The following is a 26,729-nucleotide window of genomic DNA, read 5'->3' on the forward strand; positions in this document are numbered from 1 at the left end:
TCCACTGATCCAAAAGCTGATGCTCTTTGAAAGCCATCTGCCTTCCTGCCCTGCTCCTGCAGGGACATCCAACACAGACAGGCAGAGGAGCTGCCCGCTCCGACAGCCTCGGGCAGGGGCTGTTGTACCAGACCACTGATCCTCCTCTCACGACAGAGAACTTGCAAACACACACATGATTTGGCGCGAGAGAGCTGCTGACTGATGGCTCAAATATCACCGTGAGTCCACAGAGTTCTACCACCAAAAGAAAGGGTCAAAATTAAAGGTGAGCATGCTGCGTTCTCAAAAGGCTTGAGCTCACCAGCTACTGAAGGACAATCTCTTACAGAAAGGCTGTTTCCTAGCTACTGGCCTCATACTAGCTACTGTTATTAAACCCTTGAATGAACAAATCAGAGGTCTATTTACCAAGTCTGCCCCCTTGATAGCATTGTTTGATCAATTCCAGAATCCTTTTTGATAGGTAATTAAAAAAGCTTTTCCTTACGTATAGAGTGGAATGAACCATTAATTACATTTCAGAGCCCTAGAGATGCAATTCCTTTGCTATTGTGAAATGTCTATAGCAAGCAACAAAAATGCTCGCTTCTATAAAAGAACTGAATAAATGAAAGTAATTTCCTCCAGACCTAGGTTCCTCTGCTTTTTATGGCTGAAGACTTGAGTTGCCTCAGCATTAATAAGTTTGTTCTTTAGGGCTGAATTTTCTCAGTACAAACATCCATGACCATAACACAAAGAAATATCTTCTTTGGCTGATAGAGCCAGCAGACTGAATCCATATATTAGTATTATTGTTATCACTGAACTGCTACAATGAACTCGGCATCAAGTTGCACAAAAAAGATCAGTTAAATTAAAGATCTTCACCAAGCGGCGACAATTTCTTGTAAAAGCCAATTTAGCTGTTATGGAAGTTCTGGGATCATATTAACTTTTCTCAAAAGTATGCATAATGCATCGCAGCAAGTGGTTTTGACAAGCGCATGTGTGGACGTGTCCTGCATGTAAAGAAACCCCAGAAGTTATTTAAGTTGCAAAGTCAAGTGATAGAAAGTTAGAAAACACCAGATTTACAGGTGTTCAACCTGTTTAATTCAACCCCTTGCGATCCAGCCTGTGCACCAGAAAGAACAGGGGAATTGATGTTATCCTGAGAGACGATGCTTACGTTTGAAAGCATCTGGTTAGTTGACACTTCCCAATTTTCCAGGATGCCACACTGTAAAACAAACAGCTTTTGTAAGTTTGGGGGCCTTTCCTCCCACCTTCGAATGAAATTCCCTAAGGTTTTGACTTTTTCTGCATTCTTCATCTTTGATAAAGTCAAAGTCTACTGTCATATGGGGCTGTAGCACCTCTGTCTTCATGCATGAGCGGGAAGCATTGAGTCTGATCCTTTGTTACCAGAGCACAGACTTACATTTTGTGCTACCACTGGCAGCAGTGAAGGCTGTTGTTCCCCCAAAAGGGCAGATGGATGGCCACTGCCATTCCTGAAGCCTATTGTAGCAATACAGCAAGTCCCAGGTAAACCTGTTCTCCTTCTCTACTCTCAGTACCCCTAACAAATTAAGCTGCTTGAAGACAAATGACTACACAGGGGTTTAGGTGGCTGATTCTGGGCACAAAAGTGCAGGATCTATATCAAAATCTCAGCTGTGTTGCTCTAGATCTATTTTTGACTATTCAGTCAAACATTGGCTGGCCTTTTAACATTATGGTAAGAAAGGCGTGCACACAGCCCCGCAGACTTCACGGCATTCCCATGGGTAGGATTCAAGACTATTCTACATCTACACATACTGGTAGAGATAACTGATACAAATACATGTGCTTATGCTTTCCCACGTATAAACATAAGAGTCATTGGCCAACATTGGATTTATGTCCACTAAGTACTCAGTTTTATGTGATCACAAGACTCATTTTGAACATGAAAGAACATAAATGGAAATTAATCCAATAATATTTCACCATTAAATAACATTTTTCCCAGAGAACCACAGAGCAAGCTCTAGCTTAGCCATGTGCTTCCAAGGGAAAAATAACCTGTTCCGTACAAGAGAAGCTTCTCTTTCTTCCATTGCACAGAGGAAATAGGGTATGTTAGTGAGGGCTAGAAAGTCCTGCTAATACTTTACTACTGGGAAGAGAGACTGGGACACTAAATATCCTGAGCTCTCCACAACGTATTTTCCACAGTGGTATAGCCCTTGAAAAACTTCAGCACACTGGGGAGCAAAGATGGGGCTGCAGCAGGGACATGCAGAGACCTGTGCTACTTTCCTTGCCCCTACTTGTGGCTTGCCCTTAACTTGAGAAATGTTTTTCAAGCTCAGTATGTGCCTGTGTGACAGGGGATGAAAACAATTCCATAACGAGCATTATGAACTTCCCTGTAACAAAAATAATCCTTCCAAAATTCTTTTGGTATTAATGTAGATTTCACACATACTAAAAAATTTAGTCTAGAATTTAGATAGTTAGTAACAGTCAGTACTAACCAGACCACTATTTTAGAGTTATTTTCATGTATTTTAACAGACAAGAAGATATTGACCACTTTCCACTGAGTACATGAAGCAAAATCTCAGGTCAGTCCAATACTAGGATGATTAGCTGAACATTTCTAAATACTCATCAACCAACCCTAATAAATCCTGAGTATTCTGCCTGACGTTGAACTGAAATGCATTTCATTCCCACTACTCAGTCCTTGCATCTTCTCAGAGGACTCAGCTGCACTGTACTCAGCTGCTTCAAGGCAAAAGTGACCACTAAGACATATAATACATTATAGAAAGATAATCAGCACAACTTTAAAATCAGTCCATTTCATCTAGGCGAAATCCAACAAGAAATTAAAATAGTGTTCAAGGTCACACTGAATAAACTTAAAAATTGTTGGGGAGGCTTTGCGTTGTTTTATAAAACAAAATTACAACTTCTCTATACTACAAGTCTCTTGAAACTAAACATAGCTTGAAATATCAATTCACAGTATGTTTTTTAACTGTTTCCCCAAGGTTGTCTGCTTTCTACACAGAGACAGGGCAAGCATTCAAGCTGTGGGAGGTGCAATATCAGAGAAGAAAAAGCTAACACATATTTATTACACCACGTTATGATCAGACTATAATTTTGTAATTATTGTGTGAATTATAATCGCAAGCAAGCTATTTACTGTCATTGCTTTGATTTGGCACACAAACACAACATGCCCAAAATCTGCTGTTGTCTCCTGTACCGAGTTAGCAGTTTCTATCTTAAGGAAAAGGCTTCTGAGTTAAAAGGAATATCTGCACTGGCAACAGCAGGTAGGAAAGCAGAACACAGTGTGAGTGTATGGGAAAAGCATCTTGAGAGCAGGACTACCCACCCAGGCTTGCAGACTTTACTGCAGTGGAAGGACATGGAGGTGACTCCAATTTAGAAGCCTTCATGGTCATGCTGTCTGACTGTACACCTCGTCAGTGTGACATATTTTTTTTAATTTGCTGGGTGGGGATGAAAATACCTCCTGAAACACAATTAAACTGCTGAATGTTTACTGAAACTATGCTAGCAGATGGAACAAAAGGCTTATTCTACCAGAATAAGGTACTGCACAACAATAAGGGGGGACTTAAAAGATAAAATGAACTACAAGGTAATATTTCTGATCAAATTGCTTTTAAAAGAAGACTAAGCCTGGAATATTACAAGTCCCACATTTGCATAGTGAAATCGTGTTTACTTTCATAAATTGTGTCTATGCAATTCAGACTTGAGTATAAATTCTCCTAGTTCATATCTTTAATACCTACTGGTGTGTGCAAATATGTAGATCTGAACATTTTAAATGGAAGCCAGAATGGGGAGAAAGCATGGTTTAATACTTTGGGAATGTGAATCCAGATAAGTGTTTTTTATTCACAGATTGACCATGGACTTTGTACATGGCCTTGGACATTAATTCTACCTTTCTTCTCAATTTAAAAATGAAAAGTCCTCTCTTTTTAAAAATGAAAAGTTCTTGGAATGACATGAATATAAATCACAAGCAGACTGAGAAGGGTTCAGCAATGAGAGCTATTATCAAGAGACAGAGAAATGAGACCACTGGGCAAGTCAGCATACAAAGTTGGACAAAACAAGAGTGGTTTTCCCAAAGCCTATCTCAAAGATCTGGAGGTTTAGTTCTCTCCAATATCTAATTAGAGCAGAGTGTCTAAACCAAACAGAAAGTCAGGTTCACCTTTGCCTTATGGCTATGATGCACAACTATTAGCTGTTAGGTGAGCATATGTGGTATTACATGGTGGATAAGAAGATGTTGATAGGGTAGGGAGTGAAAACTGCCTCTCAGCGTTAGAGTGAGAGCTCCCAAGAGAGACTGTGTAGGAGTAGCTATACATTTGAAGGGGTCAGAGACAAAAAAATGCTGCTCATGAGGACAGCAGAAATTTCTAATAGAAAATGGCAACCAAATGGCAGCCAAAGTTCCTTTGGTACAAGTGGATAAAACTCTTCATATAATAAGAGCTTCTACCTTCTCTAAACTTTCACTCATTTTTCATAGCAAATTCAACCTGAAGGGTTTTCCTGTGACTTGTAAGTATCTTGTGACAAGTGTTTCAATTCCAGCATCCAGAGCTAACTAGAACCACCTCAAAAGTGTCAGAACACCACAAGGAAGGCAGTTCTCCCAGTAACTCAGACAGTTAATCATGCAGCATGGCCTTATGAGATTCCCAAAATGAGCACGTCAAAAAGCTTATCTGAATGACTCATGAAAGCTTCCAAGTAAAACTGTGGAAGAGTATAATCTGAAGTGAAACTTCACTGCATTGCAAATGCTCTCATGCTTCTGACAGCTGCTGAGCTAGATTCAAGCTCTGCAACCTTCACTTTTGTATTTCCTAGTAGAGCATTCTCATTTATTACCCACCTGACCACAGCAGCTAACAACAGGCCAGGTCAAACCTCACTGACTTCCATTTGAAAAAAAATCATGCTGATTTTAAGGGTCTTTGGACCAGCTCTGATGCACAACTCCAATATTTGCCTAACTACAGACTACTTTTTCCCCAGAATAATTCCATGATGGATTTTTATGATACTTCAAGAGAGATGGAAAGATGAGACCATTAGACAAGTCAGTATACTTGCATCAAATGTGATATCAAAGCAGTAGATTTTTTTCTCTTTGCCACTTCTTTTATCTAGGTTTTCTTTTGCATAGCAAGTGTCTGAGAAAACAAATGCTGAGTCAATACTTCTGAGATTAGATTACTATGTAACACAGTTAATGAAATTTGTAGTTAAGCTGAAGTTTTGTTTTGCTGGATTTTGGTTTTGGCAGCTTAAACTGCCTAAAATCCTAATTCAATTCCAATCTACTCACAGACCACAGCTGTTTTGCTTGGCTAAACTTTTCTCGCCACTTAATAGGATACTTTTTTATTTAACTTTCAGTTCTGCCTAGTAGCCCCAGTGGGTCTTCTAAAACAGAAGATTATTATTAGAAATTAATTAAGTATTCTTTTCAATTCTGTCTCCTGAGAGTAACTAGGCATTGCTGCTGATCTCCTCTGCATTAAGACATTACTGATTGTCATTCTTAGGATGACAGTGCGGATGTCTCATCTGGAAGATACATAACTCCATAAATATGAAAGATTGGAAAGACATTTAATACAAAATATAATAAATCAGTACAAATATTAAACATATAATTGCAATGTCAAGCATAGCACAGGCATGTGAAGACTATAACACTAGAATAAAAATAAACACACATTCCAAACAAACAAAAAAAAATCTTATTGCAATTACAGGACCCCAGTGGATTACACTTAGTCTATGTTTCAGCACATTGTAAACCCTGACTAAACAATTCTAACAACATCAAATACAATTAAAGAAAAGGCTGTTGATTTGATGCGGTTTTTTTAGTGACCAGTGACTACAAAGTGTTTGTTGTCACTGCCCAACCTTCCATTGCACATGACTATAAGAAGCACAAACTAAGGCTCTCACCTCTGATGGTGGGCTCAGCTGGCACTGCCTGGCTTTTTCTAAGTGAACCAAAACCCAATGAACACCAATATCCTGATGTAGCTTTTGATCTGAGTCCTTGAATGTGCACATTATTGCATTACTCACAGAATTAGCTATGCATTTAACGTGGCACTTCATGCTTGAGATGGCAGTTGGTCTTTTTAATTTTCACTAAACTCAGAGGTACATGTATGACTGTTGTCATACTCTAAGTAGGAAGGGATGTGAAGAGAAGAATGCCACCGTGGGTCAACAGAACAATCATCAATCACTCTTAATAATAATGTGAAATTCAACTTACTTTTTTGGTCTGTAGTCAGGGATGGACCTGTCCAGTGATATCCTGTCACTGAGTTGGGCATTGTAACCATATTCTTCATACTTAGTCTCTGATTCATGGCTATCGTCTCTCAGGGTAGCAGCCATTCCCCCCTGGCCCAAGCCTCCTGGACCTTCAACTAATCCCATGGGCTTTGCCAGACCTAAATGATAAAGAAAAAAAAAAAAGAAAATATTAATATAAAGGAAATGGATCTATCCTCTTCTGTGACCACAGAATGTTTTTAGATAAACAAGATCTGAACTCCCATGAAACTCAGCTCTGAAACTCTCATGGCTCTGTAGAAATTATCCTCAGCTTTTCAAACCAGAGTCCATATCAACACATCTTGTAGTAGCAGTGCATAATTACTAGTGAGCGAACTATAAAGAATCAATTAGCAGCTTTCACAATTTCTCCTTTTTCCTGTATAAATCCCTGGAAATGGGAATCTTGTTTCTAAACATTCCAAAATGCCTAATTGTCCTTAAGATAATTAAGATAAATTTTCCTCATAAGAACTGGAGGCCAGACCCTTTCCCAATATAGCCCATTATAGTTCCGTTCATTTTAAGGGAGATATGTTGAATTTCTACCACATGTAGATCCGCCAGTTTAATTCCTTATTAATGTCAGTTCTGGAATAAGTGTTGGAGCTGAGGCATCTGCTCTGTGGCTCTAAGACCACCTACAGCTCTTGAGTGGTTCAGGTTTGGTTCCCATACTGGGAATATAGCTATGGCACTGGTCACCAGCTGCTGCCGAGTAGGAAGTACAGGGTAAATCTAATTTCCCTATGTCAGTCAATAGATAGGTGATTTGGACTCAACTGCACACCTTGCCCAGCCTGTTCCCGCAAAGATGTGCTAAAACTATTAGGGAGCCGACACCATCTTTCACATGGGAATTACTCCAGATTTCCTCTGTCCTTCAGCTCTCTTATGAACGAAGTATGTACATTATGTAAGATACTCAGCTCTCTACAGCTTGTAGGATTAGAAAGTTTGGATGCACTTGAGCTAGAAGGATTAGCCCCACTTGGTTTTTTGCTGAGATATTAGCCAGTCAACAATGCATTTATAGGTTTCATTTACTGGTATGTTACCAATCAAATCAAAAATACATGTAAACCAAAACTAAACCGACAGAAAAAAATGCCCATATGATCACATCACCAAGAACCTCTTCCATGGCAACAGGCATTTAACTTGGTGCTGAATTCTTATAAATAAGCTCCTCAAATATCCTGTGTTTAATGTCAAAGCTTTCCTTTCCAAAAGGCTCATTATCAACAAGTCATTATAAGCGAAAAATCTATTTATAATAGTCTTGGGGATACCATACAGAAATGTGCAAATATCCTCCCAATCATTTACAACACAGAACAAAATTACAGTTTGACCTGCTCAACAGTTTTCAAATTAAGATTTTTTCAAGAGGAAAATGTCATTATTTCAACTAAACAAGTAAAGAGAAAGACAGAAAGAAACTGTCAACATTTGCTAGTAACAAACACACAAGGCAAATACAAAGCTGGGACAAGTCACAGTAAGGTCTGGGACAGTTCAATCCCTCATGAAGGAATGTCTCTTGCATCTCATTGCTAACACTGTCCTCACTTGTTATAGCTCCATCATCACCTCTGCTTAATTACAGGACAGGAGAGAGAGACAACGGTTTGTTAGCGGTCTGAAAGAGTACAGTTAGCATTTTCTACTGTAGTGCTTACGAGAAAATACTATGCTAAGTTTCAGTGCAATACTACATACAGTCTGTCTGAACATAGAAGGACTGAGTACCTGCAGTACTCGTGAATTTTGGTACTGAATTTCAGACATTGCCTACAAAAATACATACCTCATACTGCAATCAGTGATCCCAAGTCAGGACAGACCTTACTTGTGTTTGTGTCTTTGATGTCTTCTTCATGTTCCTCATCATCATGCACTGAAATGCTCAACTGTCTCAGAGTGAATCATGAGTCTTAGCAGGAAGGGGGAGGGCAGAAGTAGAAAAAAAGGACGCCCTACAGAAAAACATCCTTGGCATGGCCAAGCTTTTAAAAAATTCAGACAGCTCCAAGCATTCAAGCCTAGTCAGTTGTTGAAAAGAAGGGAAAACAAGAGGTTCACACAGCCATGGTCTCATTATAGGTGTGTGGGGGAGGTGAACTCGAGGTCTCACTAGCAAGGGAGATTGAACAGAGGCACGAGCAGAAACCCCACAGGTCATGCACCCATGAGGGGAAAGTAGAAAGATGAAGCTTCAAAACAGCATCTTTTTCTAGGGTATTGTATTACTGGAACACAGAGAGAAAAGACCAAAGCACTGAGCTACTGGGATTGATACTGATGCTTCATCAATAATGAATTTCTTCAAAGCTGTAAGTGAAACAAAATGCTAGGAAAAATGAAAGGTATGCTCAAGGCAAGGGAATGTGGTATCAGTAGACAACTCTCTTCTTCAGTCACACTGCCAAACTAGGATCTTGGACCACCTTTGATGACTTATCCTCCAACATTTGGTAATGCAAAACAGAGCCTTCCCACTGTTTAATGACTATATTCTTCCTCCAGGACAGCTATGTTGTCTTCCTCTCCCAAACATGTTTTCCTTCAGTAAGGTATGGAACTAACCCAGAAGACAAATAGGAAAGTACTCATGTCCTGTCTCAACCTGTACAAGGAGAATGCAAGAAATCAGTTCAGCTGGACTGAGTTGAGCCCCAGCAGGATGGCAGAACACCTATTCCTGCTCACCAACATTCTGCTAAAAAAAAAAAACAAACCAAAAAACCACAAGGAGTTACCAGCACAAGCCACTAAATCCTAGAGAATTTGGACCTAATGCAACAACTTGAAAAAAAATGAGCTAAAGGTTTCCAAAGATTATTATAATTATTTCAAATACCTATATACTTTTCATTCATGTCTCATATTATTCTTGAAGTCATGAAACTGTCTTCAGGTATGTGCAGAAGCATTTAGAAAGTTTTAGCATACTTGTCTTAGCCATGCTCCTCTGTGCAGAAGTAGAGGGGGGTAAGAGCCTTTCTTATCATCTTAGGCTGGCCACATGGATCTCTGTCCAGCTGCATTTTCAGGTAAATGGAAAAACAGAGTTGTGTCTCTGCTGTCCACACTTCTGGCCAATAGGATCTAGCTCAAGAGCCAAAACTTCCTGCTGACTTATACCGGTAGCAATTCACTCAGAGACAAATCCAAACCATAGCACTGTGTTGAATTGCTACTTGCTAAGAGACACAGCTGGGTGTGCTGAGTCTGGATAGGACTTAGGACACTGGTTGTCATTATCTAGTACAGTCCTCACTGGTTCTATCTTAATTATTACAAATACTGTGATACCTGCAGTTTGCTATTAATATACAAACACACCAAGCGTTCCTACTCTGAATGATTAACATTAGCCCAACGTGATCTCTTGAAAAACAGTATTCTTGCCCCTAAAAACTGAACAGATTTATTCATACATAACAAACTAGTTTTATTTACTGCTCACATTTCTTTGTAGAAATGTACCTTATGAATCTTTCTTCCACTAAACCTGGTTCAAAAATGTCTGAGAACCTTCCATTCTTGTTTGCAGCAATCATCATAAAGCAACTGGGAGAGCATCAAGTGATCAACCTGCAGCTGGTATAGTTCTGCATTCTGCAGGGACAGGGAGAACCTAGCACAAGGGAGGTTAAGAATTAGGAAATGATATAGTCATGTCTCCAACTGGGTCACGCAAAGGAGAAAGCGGTAAGCAAAAAATGTGATATCATGATATCTGGGGTATTTAAGAAGGACTACTTGAATTTTCTAATGAAAAAATTTTCTGTAAGAAAAGTGGAGAATGAGACAGTCATAGTTTCTGTTGAGACATGACTAAAATTCTTCAAGAGTTGTGTTGCAGTTAGTGATTTCAAACAACAGAAATTCTTTTACCTTACTAAGTGAAGCACTTCAATACACATTAAATATTTCTGAAAATATTTTAGGGAACTTCATTTTGAAGGAAATTGTAACATTTGTCCCTTTTAGTCCAATTTAGGATGAGAGGCTATTTGGCACTTTGACTAGCTTTAGTATTTAATGTTACTTCCTTTGGAAAAATTAGAACAGAAGGGCCTGATGTTGCCATCCCTGGCCTAACAACTAGTCCTTGCTCAAGTAATTACAGAAATTACATGTCTGAGACTCTAAATCTCTCCTCACTCAAAAGAAAAAGCACAGCAGCCTAATCTTCCTGCATGATACAGTCTTAGACTTAAAAGACACTAATAGCAAGCAATGATGCTGCATGCCTCTGCTTTACTTGCCCAATATATGACATCTTAAAGGGGGACTCAGTTTCAGAGAAAAGTCAGCAGATCCCTAAAAAAAAAAAAAAAAAAAAAAAAAAAAAAGTACAAGCAAGCTTTATCAAAAGGGAGTCAAATTAGGCACTTTAGAAGCTAAAGAATCCAGAAAACTAGACACTTCATAAAGCCTATGTCCTTGAAAGACTGCAGTGTGGAAATTTATTTGCTGATCATTTGGAATCATCTGAGCTGGGTTCTGATGTTACATCAAAGCAAATTGAAGACGACTTCATTAAAGTTAACTGACCTGCTTTGATGAAACAGTCTCCAAGATGGGGCATGCTCATTTGACTTTAAGCAACTATTTAATTCCAGTAGTTGAAAACTTTATACTTAAGCTCTTGCAGTTTACAACAAATCACTTGCATCTTTACGGTAGAAGTAACAGGGGAATGCAACATTCAACCCATGGTAAGCATCAAGCATGTTTATATTTTTTGTATGAGAGAATTAGTTAGATAGCCTTCCAAACCATGCATAATGACAATTATTTCATATACCTTTTTTTCTAAATCTGATATTCTAATTCTTCATGCTGCTAATCTGATCTTGTTCAACAAAAGAGTCATCATACGTCTGACACTCTCAGAACATATTGCTGTAAGGTTTTTTCCCCATTCATTACCCAAATTGTAGCATAGCCTAGTCTGACGGACAGTTATTATAGCAATGCAGTAACATTAACCAATATATAGTAGCAATTAAATAAGTGATATCACATTGCTTCATTCTTCAAGAAAAGCACTCAAGTGTCTCTAGAAGTTCTTAGGAACAATAAATGTAGTATATTTTATATGTGTGCGTGCATGCGTGTGTTAAATGCAGCAATTGCAGGCAAGGCTCTTCAATGCATGGGTGGTTAGCTAGACACAATATAACTGTCTCACATAGGATAACACTTGTGTAGCATTTTCCATCTCAAAGGGTTATCTGTTGCTTCAGCAAATGTCTCCTCAACAGAGGGCTTTGCTCCATGACTACCTAAGTCAAGATCATAACTTGATAACCCTCAAATCCACAGTTACCTGCATCAGTCAGCCTTTTGTGAAAAAAACAGAAAAGGGGTGCCAGTTCAGCAGCATCTTCTCAAAAAAGGTTGGCCTTAAAAGATGGGACTGGGAGGTGGGCGATGAGAGACAGTGTCCCCCCAAGGTCTGAAGCAGAGGCTGCTGGCGAACAAGACACACCTTCCAGCACATCCTCCGGGCCCTCATCTGAGGGGTGCCCAACAGTCTGGGACCATTGAGCAAAATCATCTCATCAGATGCCTTCCAACATGACAAACATGGAAACAACACCTGGGAGGACATGGAGGAGCAGAATATTCTACAGCAGTGCTCCCACAGGATACATAGGTGGGCTGCCAAAGACAGAGAGTCAGCAAAGAACAAGCTATTCGTGCCCTAGGGCTTGGGCATTTTCTGCTCAGCAAAAACCCAGGCAGCTTGCAGGGACAGCACATAGGAAAATTCATTCCCATGGGTCTCACCTACTGGAACAACAGGGAAAGGGATACATTTCTGGAAATACTGCTGCTCATCAGAGAGACAATTACTATTGATTTTATATGCTGGGTCTTTAGGTCCTACAGAGATGGGGACCAGTATAAAACCTAAAAAAGACAGATGGAGAAGTGCTTCTGGTTCAACTTCCAGCATATACCTGGGCTTTAACCAAGGCAGATCAGATGACAGTACTTTTCTGTTTTCTTCTTCTTTTAAAGATTGTTGCAGTCTTCCAGATCCTCCTCTTATCTTTGAGTTGATACCTATGGCTCTAACTAGCACCTATTTCACCCATTTTTCCATGGCTTGCAAAGCCATTGTGGGCAGGGTACAGCAGCATTGCTGATAGTTTGTAACCCTGTGGCTCATGTCAGAGTGAAGCATTGAAATCATGCTGCCAGCTCTGAAACAGTGATGGGCAGAGAGGGGAGAGAGGGAACAACAGTGGCAATGCCCAGTGAGCTGCTATTTTTAAAGCTGTCTTTTCTTTAAATTTTTAGACTAAAAAGATCTACAGCCCATATGCTGGGATCAGTCATACCCAGTTTAATGCTGCGGATGACAATGAGGTCACAAATAATTAGTGTCTGTCATTCATTTCAAATTTATTGCTCTCACTGCAGAGATTTCTGTGTAAGACAGAAATTGCTGGGAGAATGGAGAGCAGAATGAACCAGTCTTAGTTTCTTAACCAGATGAATTACTCCACAGGACGCATAATTTTCTAGGAAGAAAAGAGACCTTCTATTTTTCACCATAAACCCTGTCACAATGGGAAAATTACTGAAGAGATTTATGTGAGAAACTATGGCAAAAGCAAGATCAAACTACATCTGTGATTATTTTACTGTCTTTTTTTTTTCCATTTGCAGCACAATTACAGGCAGCTGTAAATCAGATTCAGCTAAGGTTCTCAGATATAATTAACCTTTTGACAATTCAAAATAAAAATAAGCAACTGAAAATAATTATACACCCACATTCACAATAGCACAGGTCTGTTCTTAGCCTTCTGCCATTTCTGACAAGGCCACGTCCCCTTCAGCAGCTCCGGCTCTGCTCCCACATCTCACCCCTCTTTCATCAAAAGTCTGCCCAGGCAGTACCAGGGATGCTGGGCACAATCACAAGGCCAGCTCCATCACCAATGCCACCAGATTCGGTAAGCACTGACAGAACTACTGCAAAATCTCTGAAATGCCCTTGCTGACCTGTCTCAGTCTTAAGTTGAGAAGGGCTTCAAAGCCAACCTTCTGAGATTTATCTACACTTAGACCATCTGCACTCTTGAATAACTACACAAAAGTATTCCAGTTACTAGCACCTTAAAAGGAGGGTATAAAACATTTCCTTCTAAGAAAACTGGCATAGTCACCCAGCAGTTTTAGCTGCCACTCCTGAAACACTTCTCCCTTTTTTGAACAGGAAACATAAAACTCATCAGCAAAACAGTTGTTTCCTTCCTTTTTCAATTCTGATTTCTCAGTTGAAAACATCCCTGCATACCTTGTAAGGCAATAAAAATCTTTAGATTCTGGTTTAACCAAGAGAGAAAAAAAAAAAATCAGGGGCAATACCAACTCTACATAGATTGACAAAGCTGACTTTTAGCATTTCCAGTTATATCTTTTGAAAGAAAAGAAAAAGGTTCATAGACTCTAAAATAGGTTCAGTAACACAGCTAAAACAAGACTCAGCTTGCAACATTTTTTTAAGGTAGTTCTATACAAAAACACCCTTTTGGAAGCAGGTAGTAAATTGGTTGCATCTGATGAATCAGCCCTGATAGTTTCATGTTGAATTACTTTATTGTGCTAATTTTGTAATCTTGTTCTGTTGCAACTAGGAACTTCAGATGAAGGTTACAGCTTCCCTTTCTGGCATATCTGTAGGCATAGAGGAAAAAAATCAGTCTTCCTCCTTCAGGGGTTAACAGTACATGTTAGAGAGAAGCAGATGTACAAGAAAAGCAGCTGGTTGGAGGAGGAAGAAGAAAGAGCAATATGAGCGAGCTGTTCAACACTAAGCAAAAGGTCTCAGCTCCCAGTTGTCTTGCTGTTTATAGCTCCACTTTAGTGATCCCTAAAAATAAGAGGAACAAATTTTCCAGAATAACACATTTACATCAGAGAAAGGCTCAATTGCATAAACAGTGCCTTGCCTCTCATACACACCTAGCACAGCCCAGGGACACTCTGATGAGCTGCTCAGTTCAGTACATTGCCCAGACTGGGTGCTAGAGGAGATGCCCTGGGGAAGCTAAACAAGTCCCTGTGGGGCACAGTTGCTATGGCTGAGAGAAAAGGTGCCATGAGCTTTGTCTCAATTTCAGATTGAGTTGATGAGTCCCACCAGGCAGATGGTTTGACAAAGGGACATACAGAGGCTAGGAAATGGCAGCAGTAACTGCTTTTACAAAATGCTTTGAAATCTCTGGATAAAAAGCACCCAAGTTATTTACTACATTCCAAAAGAAGCAGAACCAGAAAAAGATTTCTTCTTCAGAAATAAAGAAAAGCCTTCTACCTTGGATATTTTAGCATTGAGGTGTTCCAGGATAATGTTTTTGCCCTAGCTGGTATTGGTTCACATGTCCTTTCGCTGGGCTACTGAATAGAAACATCCCCCACCGTACAGAAAGTTACGGTACTTGGAGCTGTTTTGCAACTGTCACTGAAATATCTCAGTGCCTCCCAAACACCAGTGAGGTTAGATGCCCAACAGCCTTTGAGGTTGGAAGGAGTCATCCTACCCACCTTTGGGCAGAAATGATCTGCTGAAAGGTTTAGGAACTCCCCAGGACTGTGCAAGATATGGTGGTGGAGCCAGAAATCAAAACCAGTGACTGCTTGAATTCTTGTCCTGTTGTGATTAGCTTGCAAGTTAAAAAGCAGCCTCCCTCAGTTTCTAACACAGGCCTACTCTGACAAAAGCTGAAGCATCTTCTGTCCAGTGATTCCCTGCGATGTCAGCAGGAGCTAACAGTTTGGGATAGTATCATATGGCATCACACGTAGAGTGGTATTTCTCTCTTCTCCATCCTATGATACTACCCTGACTGCCAAAATGCTGAGCAAGTTTCACGGCCTGTGCTTTCTTTTTCCTCCCTCTCCCATCCTGTATGCTTCATGTTTGCCAAAGGATCCCATACAAAAATTTGCCAAAACCGGGCATCTGCCTCTTTCCTTGCCTCCCATAAAAACTGCACAAACGATGGTTAATGGAGAAATGACCATAGCAAAAAAGTGGCTCTCTGCAATTATTGTCTTGGAGAATATAAACAAAATGTTTTGTCCCATAGGCATAAATTCGCTGAATGCATTAGCAGCTCAGAGCACCAAAATTAAACCTGGCAAGGTAAAAGCATTTTCCTGTTGCAAGCGCAAGGATCAACAATATCCAGAAAAAAAATCTTATTTGAAACTCTTTGACGCTATTTCAGTCAACTTTGCAAACAGTAGTATGCAGCATGAGTAGTCAGTAGTGTCTAGCTCATAATTCAATCTAAATGTTAAACAGAGCCTGGCCCTTAATTTCTGAATATCCCAACTTTCTATATCCCAAATCAGTTTCTCCCACCACAGCCCTGCAGTAAGCCTATATAATATATAAGATTTGCTGCCCAGAGAACTGATCTGAATTTTGTCCATATGAAAGGTACTTACTTTCTGAGCTAGAAGGAATGCTGTATGTGGATGAGATTTAATTTTACATACAGAAAACATTCACAAAATCGCACTCCACAGGGACACAGCCTTCAACTTTGCAAAGAGGAGAGCAACAAACAAAACCCCATCCAATTTAGATGACTCCAGCACTTCCGTTTATCTGAAATCCAAAATACAATCCAAAAAATAGGACTATTTTTTATAGTTGTAATCAAGTTTGCTGCATCCTTGCTTGAAAGATTTATGTCCCCTTGTATTCAGTATCAGCCCTAAGTATCTCTGAAGATATACCAGGGAGAAGACAAACAGTATCCTATGGCTGATGGTTTGAAAAGGAAAAAAATACAATAATTTATAAAACTGAAGCACTTGATGTGCAACTTTTTTGCTCTAGAAACTAGGCGGTGCAGTGTTTCTGTACGTTGACCTCATCTCCAGACCCTTCTGTCTGTTCAAGTAGAAGCCTGCAATACTCTTTCTCAACCTTCATCCAGAGATGACTGACAATCCTGCAAGACATCTGTGAGAAGACTGCTGAATGATGGTGAAGGGATGCAGTGATATGGTAGCTCTGCCTGTAGGAGGGCTGGTCCTTTTCTGCCCACAGAAGCTAGTCAGGCAGAGAGAATACAGAAGCAGGAGCCTTGGAAATGATGTAGATTAGGACAAATTACCTGGAAAAAGAACTAATATCCAACCATTTATGTTCTTTGCCCTATGTTTTTTCCTCTTCTTTAAAGTAGGGACATTTCCTGCTTGCAGACAGCACTCTGAGGTACAGCCTATGAATATCTGTCAAGTGCTCAAAGTACATTAGATGAAAAATGCCATAAAAATGCCACGGGCTATTATGAGCATCTGCGTTGGAAGCTGACCCTTATTCCATCCTACACACTCTGCCCCTACCATATTGATGTATTAATCCTTAAACCCTTCATAATAAACCCAACTAGGACAGCATGTGGCCAGAACCGCTTTTATTCGTAGTGTTTTCAGAGCAAGTAGTCTAGACTGAGGACACCATTTTAGCAGATGCTACATGAGCCCAGAAAGACAGTTCCTACCCCAAAGAGCTCACTACCAATGCTGAAGAGAAGAAACAGATACAGAAAGACAATCAGGGAAGGTGGCAACAAGACAACATGAATCAGTAGGAGAGGCAGAGGTTGCAGTGCAACACTGGCCTGTGGATTTCATCCTTGTCATAACAGCAAGAAAACAAGTTGTTTCATAGCCCACTGGAAGGTCCTTTTTTCTACCACATTGAACAGATTCTATCCCAATGTGCCCCCCATACACAGATGGCTTCTTGGGGATGAAAAGGAGAGGATTCCTATGGGAAAGTAACCTAGGGACAGGATTTATAGTCCTCTCCAAAATAACGTGATCAAGATGTTTCTGAAATGATTCCTTTTGTAGAAAAGCTTGTGATGAAAGCTCCCTACTCATTCTGGATATTTTGAGATGATGAAAGATGGCAGTTCTGATATATGTAAGACAGGTTTTCCACTGGGAAGGCTCAGCACAACTCCTCCTGTGTCTTCAGAGGGAAGGAGCCCATGGAGATCTCTGGTAAAGCTGATCCATGCCAAATGCAAGGTTCCTAGCATGTGACTTAAGGTTTTGAGGAAGAGGAGAGGAATATCCGAGGAAACACAAAGAAAAACCTGTAATCGAAGGCCAGGTATAGGAGACAAGCGTAGTAGGAAGAACTGTGTTAGTCGTCTAGGCACAATGTGGAGAGTGATCAAGGCCATCAATGTATACAATAGGCCTGCTGGGGAAAAAAAGGAACATACGTCCTTGCACAGCCATCTTCTCTCCCTGACCTACTATTCAAAGGTGTGGCACACTTGCCACTGCTGGCTTCATCAGCCCTCTTACAGGCCTAATTTTTTGTTCATTGCCTTAAGTAGAAACAGTAGCATTGCATAGGCTACTCCCTCTCTAGACACAAAATTCATTAGTGCTTTTTAATTGGAAGAAATACTGTGTTTTTATGTACAGATATCTAATATCAAAAGTAATTGCTTTTATAGAATACTCATTTGGAGCTGGTTTCCCCTCGAGATGAGAAAATGTATTCTAATTACAACAGATAATTCAAGAGGAGATAAACAGATTGATGATGGAAAGGACCAAGAAATAGGAGCTACATAGACCATTGGAGATGAAGATAAAAGCTCATTTGTGGGGTACGACACTGATCCCACGCCTATAGGTCATACGAGAGATGCCAGAGTTTTGTCAGAGCCTTGATATAAACAAAAATCAATTTCCTAAAGAGCAGGCATCCTTAAGCAAGGAAGATCTATGTGACATATTTTTAAACTTAAATTTTGAGTAACAACAAAAAAAAAAAGCCTACCCCACATACATAATTTTAAATTATACATGCATGATTCTGATTTTTTTTTTTACTTCCATTTTAATGATCAAAAAGATCATTTTCAGAGAAAGATCAGTTTGTATTCTTTAAATAAATAACAGATGCCAAGATTCTTCCAGCAGTTTTAAAATCCCAGATGACTTGTGGTTTGTGCTGGTGAAACATACAAAATGGATTTTTCTCTTCAGGGCTTTGGAGGAAAGCCAGAAAACTCCTCTGGTGATGGCATAAATCTGGAGTTGGGAGGGGGGGAGCTGAAATGTTGGTGTAGCTGCCAGGCAGCCCACTGATATTAAAAGGAGACAAAATCTGAGTGTCATCAGTTTGGTATCTGGCCTCTGGCAGTAGCCAATACCTGAGGCTTCAGAGGAATCGAAACACAAATCATAAAGCGCTTGGCCAATTAAACTCTGCACAGGCCCTGGAAGCAGAGTTCCATTCTGAACCCCATAGGCAGGTAACTAAAGCCCTGAAGCATAATATTAGATTATCCTCATTATCTTAACTCAGACAGGTACAAATAGGGCTTAAAATACCCAGTGCCCTTTAAAAGCCCAGCCACTAATCTTGGATTCAATGGCCTCCTGCAGTAATGAATTCTCTGGTACTGTCACGGTCAGAGTGTCACTGGCTCACATGAAATGGATCACCTGTATCAATATATTAGATTTTCTTTAATTTTTCCAGGGAAACAGAGGTGAGAACTCCTGGGGAAAGTGATCATTAAAACGATAACAGAGCCATTCTAGAGAAAGGGAAAGGGACTTCTCCTTGAAAAGCTCCAAGGTGCAATAGCTAAAACTTTGGGGCTGTTTAATTAGATTCAGGACAAGCTACTCCAAGCCAAGTGAAAGGGCTCTGATTTCATAAATGAGGAAAAGATCTTTTGAAAAACAAGGATTTTGTTTGTAAGAATCAGAGGTAGGGAAGGGAAGTGGCGGACCATTGCAGGAAGGGAGTTCTGGTCCAAGGTCTGACAGGACAGAGCCCACAGCTGAAAAGATGCTGTTGGATGCAATGACATTTTCTTGCACCTACTGAGCCAACTGCATGTTTCTAACTATTAAAAAAATACCCCTTTGACTTCTGATGCAATTCTGGATGAGAAATCCCTTACTGGCCTATTCTCAAACCAGCTCAACTACAGCAGTAAATCCCAGAGGTTTAGGTTCCATAAGGAAGAAATTATCTTTAAATACAGGGAATCTAAAAAAAGCATATCTATCTAACTTCAGGTCCTATGCAGGCTCGTACTACTCTAGACTCTATTGTGCTGATATTGAAGTCTAAACTAACGAAAGGCTGTATCACATCCAGCACTGCCAAGCCTGGCAAATTACTTCAGCCAGGCACTCCTGGGACTCTGCTCTGTCTCAGAGGGGTTGTGTCCAAGACTAAGGAAGACTTCTCTCCCTGCTCAGGGCTGTCTGGTAAGCTCTCAACAAGGGCCAGACAAGCCCATCTCCTGCCGCATCATTTTGCAATCATGCTCCACATTATTTGCAGACATTCATATGCCTCCCTGCTCATTTACCTAAACAGCCTGCTATTAAATTAAACTAACATAATCACACAGACAGCTTTCCTCATAACAAAGTCGCATACAACACTTGCCATTCGTATGACTGAAAAGCTCCCGGTTGTTCAACCCATTTCACACAGCAGAGAATGACGGCATTAAACCCAGACATAGTAGCTGCTGGAACTCAAAATCACATCACGCTTGAAAGTAGGATCTCGATTTTCCACCACTGTGAAGTTCACCAAGTCCACCTCTGGCAATGCAACTACAATGAAGAGACAACGTAACACCTACAGACCTGCTGGCTATGTTCACTGTTCTCCCTTCCATGTTCCAAGAGTCACTGTCTGGTGTCTCTGTTGGCCATGAGAGAATCAAATGATCTGAAAAGGTCCCCAGTTTTGTCAGAGCAGTGCTGGTTCTCTATCTGCTGCCTCTCAATCTTACCATCAGGCATTTTTCTTTGGGAATAGATGGTAGAAGAGATCAGCCGCCATTGAGGACATGAGATTTTGAATACTTCCATCAGATCATTTCAAAGGCCCACACTTGAAAATCAGTTAATTTGGATATCGGTTTTGACAGGCGCCAAAGAGAGCCTTGATTCCTCCATTTTCCTTTCGGTGTGATATTGCCTTATAGGCTCTTTAAAGGTGACATACTTTTCTTTTGCATCATTACACAGCAATATTGATGGCTGGCTTCAAAACATAGTCATTTTCCTGACAGACTGCCTCTTTTACATCTGTAGGTATGCGTATTTTTCTTGAATTGCATTTGTGTGCTTTTTTTTTTTTTCAGGCACATCTTTGACACCTCTCAGGGAGTTTGGCTTGGAAATTTGGTTTGAGATACAACTTGCACCTCTGCTTTTCCTCGTCTTTCCTCCCTTCACTTTATTTTCATATCTCATGTCAACATACACTACAGCTGTGCCTTGCTTGTCAATGCCAGGCTGCAGTGCCTTTTTCCATCAACCTCTTAATATGTGTATGATTTAATTTTCTACCAGCAGGACAAGTCAGTTCAAAACCAAACACAGGACACATTTGAAACAGCAAAAATATAGCTCAGAATCCAGCATCTAAACCAACATGCTTACAAATCGACAATGCAGTTTTGAAGCTACAATGGATGAAGAAAGTTACTATGCAGAGTCCTCCTAACTGGTGAGATAAATTGGCAGCCACATTTATAGCAGATCTATTAGAGGATGTGCCACAACTAAAGGTCTGATTCTCTTCTGCTCACAGAGGAGGAGGAGTCGTCTACGGTGCTGAGAATCATAGGTGGTTTTGAAGTGACTTGCTATTGTTTAAGGAAATGACACTGGACTTGGTTTTGGCTCCAGAGAGAAAAGTGTTCACTTTTGAAATTCATAAAAGAAAGCCTATTTAGAAATGAAAGACACAGTATTGCATGGATAGCTTATAACATACAATTAATCAGGGATTTATTGGGGGAAAATGAAAAGAATTAGGTACCATATTCTCTGGAGGAAGTAAATCAAAGGATGAGATAGTTTTGCAAAAGAAAGGAGAAATGAGGATAAATAGCAATTGTCAATAAATTTGAGAAAATAAAGATGTAATGTTAGGGAAAAAATATTGGCACAATATTTTATTTAAAAGCGGTAATAAAAACATTGCTTACTTTGATTTCTGCCTTTTCTGGTTTATTGTTGATATAAAGATAAATTGACTCAGACTTCCAGGAGCGGGAAAGCTACAATCCACTGTTACAGGCACTTTAAAAACCAGCACTGCTATAATACCTGATTCATTATTAACAAGATTGGCTTCATTGCATGTTGGTATTTTTACGAATTGACTGTGATCTACGGATAATTTAGGCCCTGACAAACTCACTGCAAGACAAAGTGGGCTTTCTTTGACAAAGGCAGGGAGCATTTGCTAACATCATGCTACTTCAATCCACCTACAGAGCATCCGCCAAGGCAATGTAAAAAGAAATTCAAGTTTTCAGAGACTCAATTTTTCTTAAAGCTTTCCTTTACTTTATGCAGAAATTCCATAAAAGAATGAATGTTCCTGTCCCCCTGATGTGTCTCAGGTTTGTACTTAGGACTACATTATGAGATGTTAAATTACACAGTAAAGAGAGAAATGAAGACAGTGACAGAAGGTGCCTTTATACAGGAGAAGAAGATCCTTCAGTGAAGAGACAGGTACGAATCAGAATTTGAATTTCAGAAAACTGAGGTCTGAGCTTACAGCTTGGACTCATGACTCCTCAAGGACACAAAGCAGACATGCTGTCCGCTTGCGCTTGAACTTCAGGTCAGACTTACATTTCCCATAAGCAGAAAGAGCTTTCCAGCACCAAATGGTCCCAGAGAAAGCCAATGCTGAGCCATGAAGGGTATCTGATGAGATGAGCAGCAGGGCATGCTTCACGCTGCCTAGCAAAGAGCAGCACAGGATCATTTCTCTGCTCCTTGCATAATTTAATTATTCATTCACCACTGAAAGGCAATGAGACAAGCTGGTGGGACCCAAGTCTGGCATTTTAGGAAGCTGAAAATAAAGGAGAGTCTCCTGCAGTACTGGTGTAGTGTCAGGGAAATTTCATGTTGCTATAGTTATTAACTGAAGTAAGCAGGAAAGCAGAGAAAAAATGCTTGCGTTAACATATTGCCAATTAAGAGAGCAAGCAGAGGAATTCAATGTGAAGATCTGAGCCTGATTCCTTTAAAAGCCAAGAACTTGATTTTCATGTTTGTGTTTAAATGAGTAAAAATCCCATTTCTCACCAATACGATTTTTAGCCCAACTTGCTAGGAAAAAACAGTTTGTGGGATCATGCTGTCTGCATTTGTCCATCAGTCTGCTTCTCTCCCTCATACCCTCCTCTCACCTCTGCTCGTTAGATTTTGAGGACTGTGTCTAATTTCAGCCAAAGCTTGGCAGACAGTCAGAGGTCTCAAAAAATTACATTTCTGCAAGTGTCACAAAAGTCGACATCTGGGAAGAAAGTGGCATTAAAATGTTCCTACTGAGAGAAGAGATTCAGTGAAACATCAAATACAGGAGACCTCTTGGAGCTATTAGGGACCACCCAAGAATTCACTTTTACAATACCAACCCACAAGAAAGTCAGCTTTCTTGCTTTTGCTGCTCAAGGAACTAAACACTTATTTTTAGGATTAATTGCGGTAATTACTGGATGTCTAGGTCTGTTGGATGTCTGGCTGTTCTTTATATCATTGATTAACAATATCACGAGGTAAGATGCTGCATAGACTAGTCTGGACTCAGACCTCCTCAGTTAAATAGAGGACAGAGATAAGGGGAGAGGATGAAAAAAGCAGACAGAGGAACTGGCACCACAGCTAAAGAGCAAAGGAAAGGCACACCTGGAAATAAAGCCCAGGTCTCCTAAGCCTGGGTCTTGTATTTCAGCAGCTCTAAATATTTTCTCAGAAGCTAGCACTGATGCTGCTCCTTTAGCCCCCAGTTCCTGTTTCTGTGAGCTTACACACACTTCTTGTCAGGTGTTAGCAGCAATGATGAGAACCAAACCAGGTTAAGTAATAAAACGGCATGCTGTTTGGTCACAGATTAGGGGATTCCTAATGAAATAATGAGGTATGTCTGTGACCCCATTTAAAACTACTTTCCCTGTAAAGATACCATGTTAAAGAAAATTCATATGGAAATGCCTGACTTGCTAAATTAGCACTTCTTCCCTTAGGAAGGGAGAGACACAAGACTTAGAGGTGAGGCACCATGACAGCAGGACACACCATTCCATGCAACCCTGGCATTTATTAAGAAATTAATCCTTCTGACTGTTTATGGCAGGGTTGCTTTTCTCTCCCTACCTTTGAAAGGAATATAAAGCAATGTATGATCCCAAATCCACACAGCCTCATCAGCAGAGTATCAAACAAAACCTTTTTTTTTTTTTAAGCAGGGAATTTATCAGTTCAGTACCTGTCAAAATACTTTTGGAAATAATCAACCTCTACTTTCACAACCATATCCTGAGAAGCCATAGGCATGTACTATCATGCATCAAACAGATTAGAGGCATCTTCTTCCAGTTCAGGGACAAAAGCAAAAGATCACACGCTGCCTTTTTTTCCAAAATAAAATTCTATCCAGAAATATCCAGTTTTGTTTTCTGATGGTACACTGTGCAGAGAATATCTCAGCCTACCATCACATGTAGCATCACCTAGTCATGTCTAATTGGTGTTGATCCTGCATTAGCTGTCTTGTCCTTTGGGCCTGATTCTGATCTTGCTACTACAGTGCCATAAGTAGGCTATGTAAGAGACAGCTTTCACCACTTGAAATTCTGGTCCAGAATAGTTATCAACAATCTACGTTAAAATGAATTGTCAAACTGTGTTACAGGCTTTACCAAAATAACCTGCTGTACATTCTGGTGCAATGGGGAACTCCACCTCTCCTCAGGGCTAGAGCAGTCTTAGCATGACTCATGCAGGGACCCTGATTCCAGTTCACTAATCCCATGCTCACTTCATCGACTATAAGCAACTTTAATAAGAAGAATTTTACAAAGTATTTCAGTGGTCTCATTCTTCCACAACCTCCCCTGTGTCTCTAAGACAGCAGTATTTGTGCTCCAGCTTCTTGTCAGTATGATTAAAGGCTGAGAGATGCCTAAACAAGCAGTCCTGTACCATATGCAGAAATGCACTCTGCAATGATCAACACCTTCTCTGAGGGCTGCATCACTCAGCCTGTGTCCATTGGCATGCCAGGCTGCACCATCCCAGCTTCAAAGTTAGGCCATATCTTTGTACTCTCATGAATATTTCTCCTCCATTTCTGCATATCTTCTGTTCACTCTTCTCACCGTGCAAGGAAAACTTAAAAATCTCACTTTGTGAACTTTTAGTGTGTGACAAAGAGGGAGACAAAGAATCCAGTTATTAGGCAGATCAGGTTCAGAATGAATCACAGAAGAAATTCTTAATTCCCTGACCTCATCTAAGAGGGCTCTCTGTAGCCTGGCTTAGAGTTTTGTAGGCCTGAAATGGGAACATGGCTGTCAATATGGGAACCATACCAAGCTGACTCTTTCAGAAAACAGAACGTTTTACATATAACCCCACTGGATACTAGCATTATAAAAGCCACTTCTGTTCCAGAATTAATTTTCTGTTGAATGAAAATGCCGTTGAGCCAGATGGATCTATTACAGGAGGAGGATCAGGCTGGCACGGGTCTAAAATTGAAGATTATTGGTTTTGTGTATTCAAAGCTGGAGTAGCTGAGAGCAAAGTGTTCAGTGCAGGTGCTGACATGTTCAGGTCTACACCTAAAGGAATATCCCAGGAAGGATATATCAAGTGAGTTTGCCAAATATTAAATTGAAGAAAAATGGGAAATTTATAATTAATACCTGCAGATCTTTTGTCGTGGTTTAACCCCAGCCAGCAACTAAGCACCACGCAGCCACTCACTCACTCCCCCCCATCCAGTGGGATGGGGGAGAAAATCAGGAAAAGAAGTAAAACTCCTGGGTTGAGATAAGAACGGTTTAATAGAACAGAAAAGAAGAAACTAATAATGATAATGATAACACTAATAAAATGACAGCAGTAGTAATAAAAGGATTGGAATGTACAAATGATGCGCAGGGCAATTGCTCACCACCCGCCGACCAACACCCAGCCAGTCCCCGAGCGGCGATTCCCTGCCCCCCCCTTCCCAGTTCCTAAACTAGATGGGACATCACATGGTATGGAATACACCGTTGGCCAGTTTGGGTCAGGTGCCCTGGCTGGGCATGAGAAGCTGAAAAATCCTTGACTATAGTCTAAACACTACTGAGCAACAACTGAAAACATCAGTGTTATCAGCATTCTTCACATACTGAACTCAAAACATAGCACTGTACCAGCTACTAGGAAGACAGTTAATTCTATCCCAGCTGAAACCAGGACATCTTTTCACTGTCCCTACAATACTACCAGTGAATAAACAAAGTACATTCTTCAAGTGTTGAGAGAGCTGCAACTTCTAGCAGATGCAAAAGATCATTAAAAAGTGGGAGAAAATTCTGGTCACCAGGAGGAAATACAAAAGCAGACTCCAGTGGAGCGTTTGGCTGCCCACGTCCCTGAGATGGTGCTGGAAGTCAGAAGCCTAAATCTGCAGACCTGGATTCTGGGGATTCTCCATGTGACAGAGAAATTATATAACAGAACTGCCAAAAAAAAAGTGGTTTCCAAACCCAGGGTTAACACAGGCTAACACCTAAACCACTCAACCACCCATCTTTCCAAGCCAAACCCACTCATTGCTTGTGTAAGTTGTAAGCATCAACTATTTCAGCAGTTAGGCAGCTTAGTATTAGATTGTTTAATAACTTGAACATGATCAGCTCACTCTTACCTCATAGTCCACTCCCATCTGTTACATGGAGCCACCTGCAATCTATCATCATGTTTTAGGATTAACATCTCTGTGCAGCAAAATCTGGTTTTCCTATTAGAGGTGAGAATGGTACCCAGCCCCTGCTTGGCACCTTCAGTATGGTGCTTCTAACAAAAACAGCACAGGAATACGTAAGCCTCACTGGCCAGCTGACACCAGCACAATGGGTATCTGCATCTTTCATCAACAGATTTGTGCTTGTGGTAGTCACCAATGGGACTGAGTTTTGCAGATGCAAAATTTTGCGGCTATCAGTAGCCTCATTTTACACATGGCTGGGTGACTAGAAATCTGCCTTACAAGGAATCTATAAACTGACTGCAAGTTTTAATCCTGAGGAAGGCTAACCTCTGGGTTATACAATGCTATTTCAATTGGGGATGTTTTTAGTCTTATCACTGTCTTCAGCATGCACAGGAAAGAATACCACCAATCTTTTCTACAACACAAAGCTTGCTTGAAAATGAGTTAATATAAC

At 40.3% G+C, this 26,729-nt stretch overlaps 1 protein-coding gene across 1 annotated transcript in view; it reads right to left on the bottom strand.

Annotated features, from left to right (window-relative positions):
* Positions 1 to 26,729, bottom strand: part of GALNT9 (polypeptide N-acetylgalactosaminyltransferase 9) — a 156,416-nt gene that overhangs the window by 118,541 nt on the left and 11,146 nt on the right. Inside the window, exon 2 of the mRNA XM_075039617.1 lies at positions 6,350 to 6,530. Coding sequence (XP_074895718.1) covers positions 6,350 to 6,530 — 181 coding nt within the window. The remainder of the gene's footprint in view (positions 1 to 6,349; positions 6,531 to 26,729) is intronic.

This window comes from Buteo buteo, chromosome 11 (genome assembly GCF_964188355.1).
Source record: "Buteo buteo chromosome 11, bButBut1.hap1.1, whole genome shotgun sequence".
Lineage (NCBI taxonomy): Eukaryota > Metazoa > Chordata > Aves > Accipitriformes > Accipitridae > Buteo > Buteo buteo.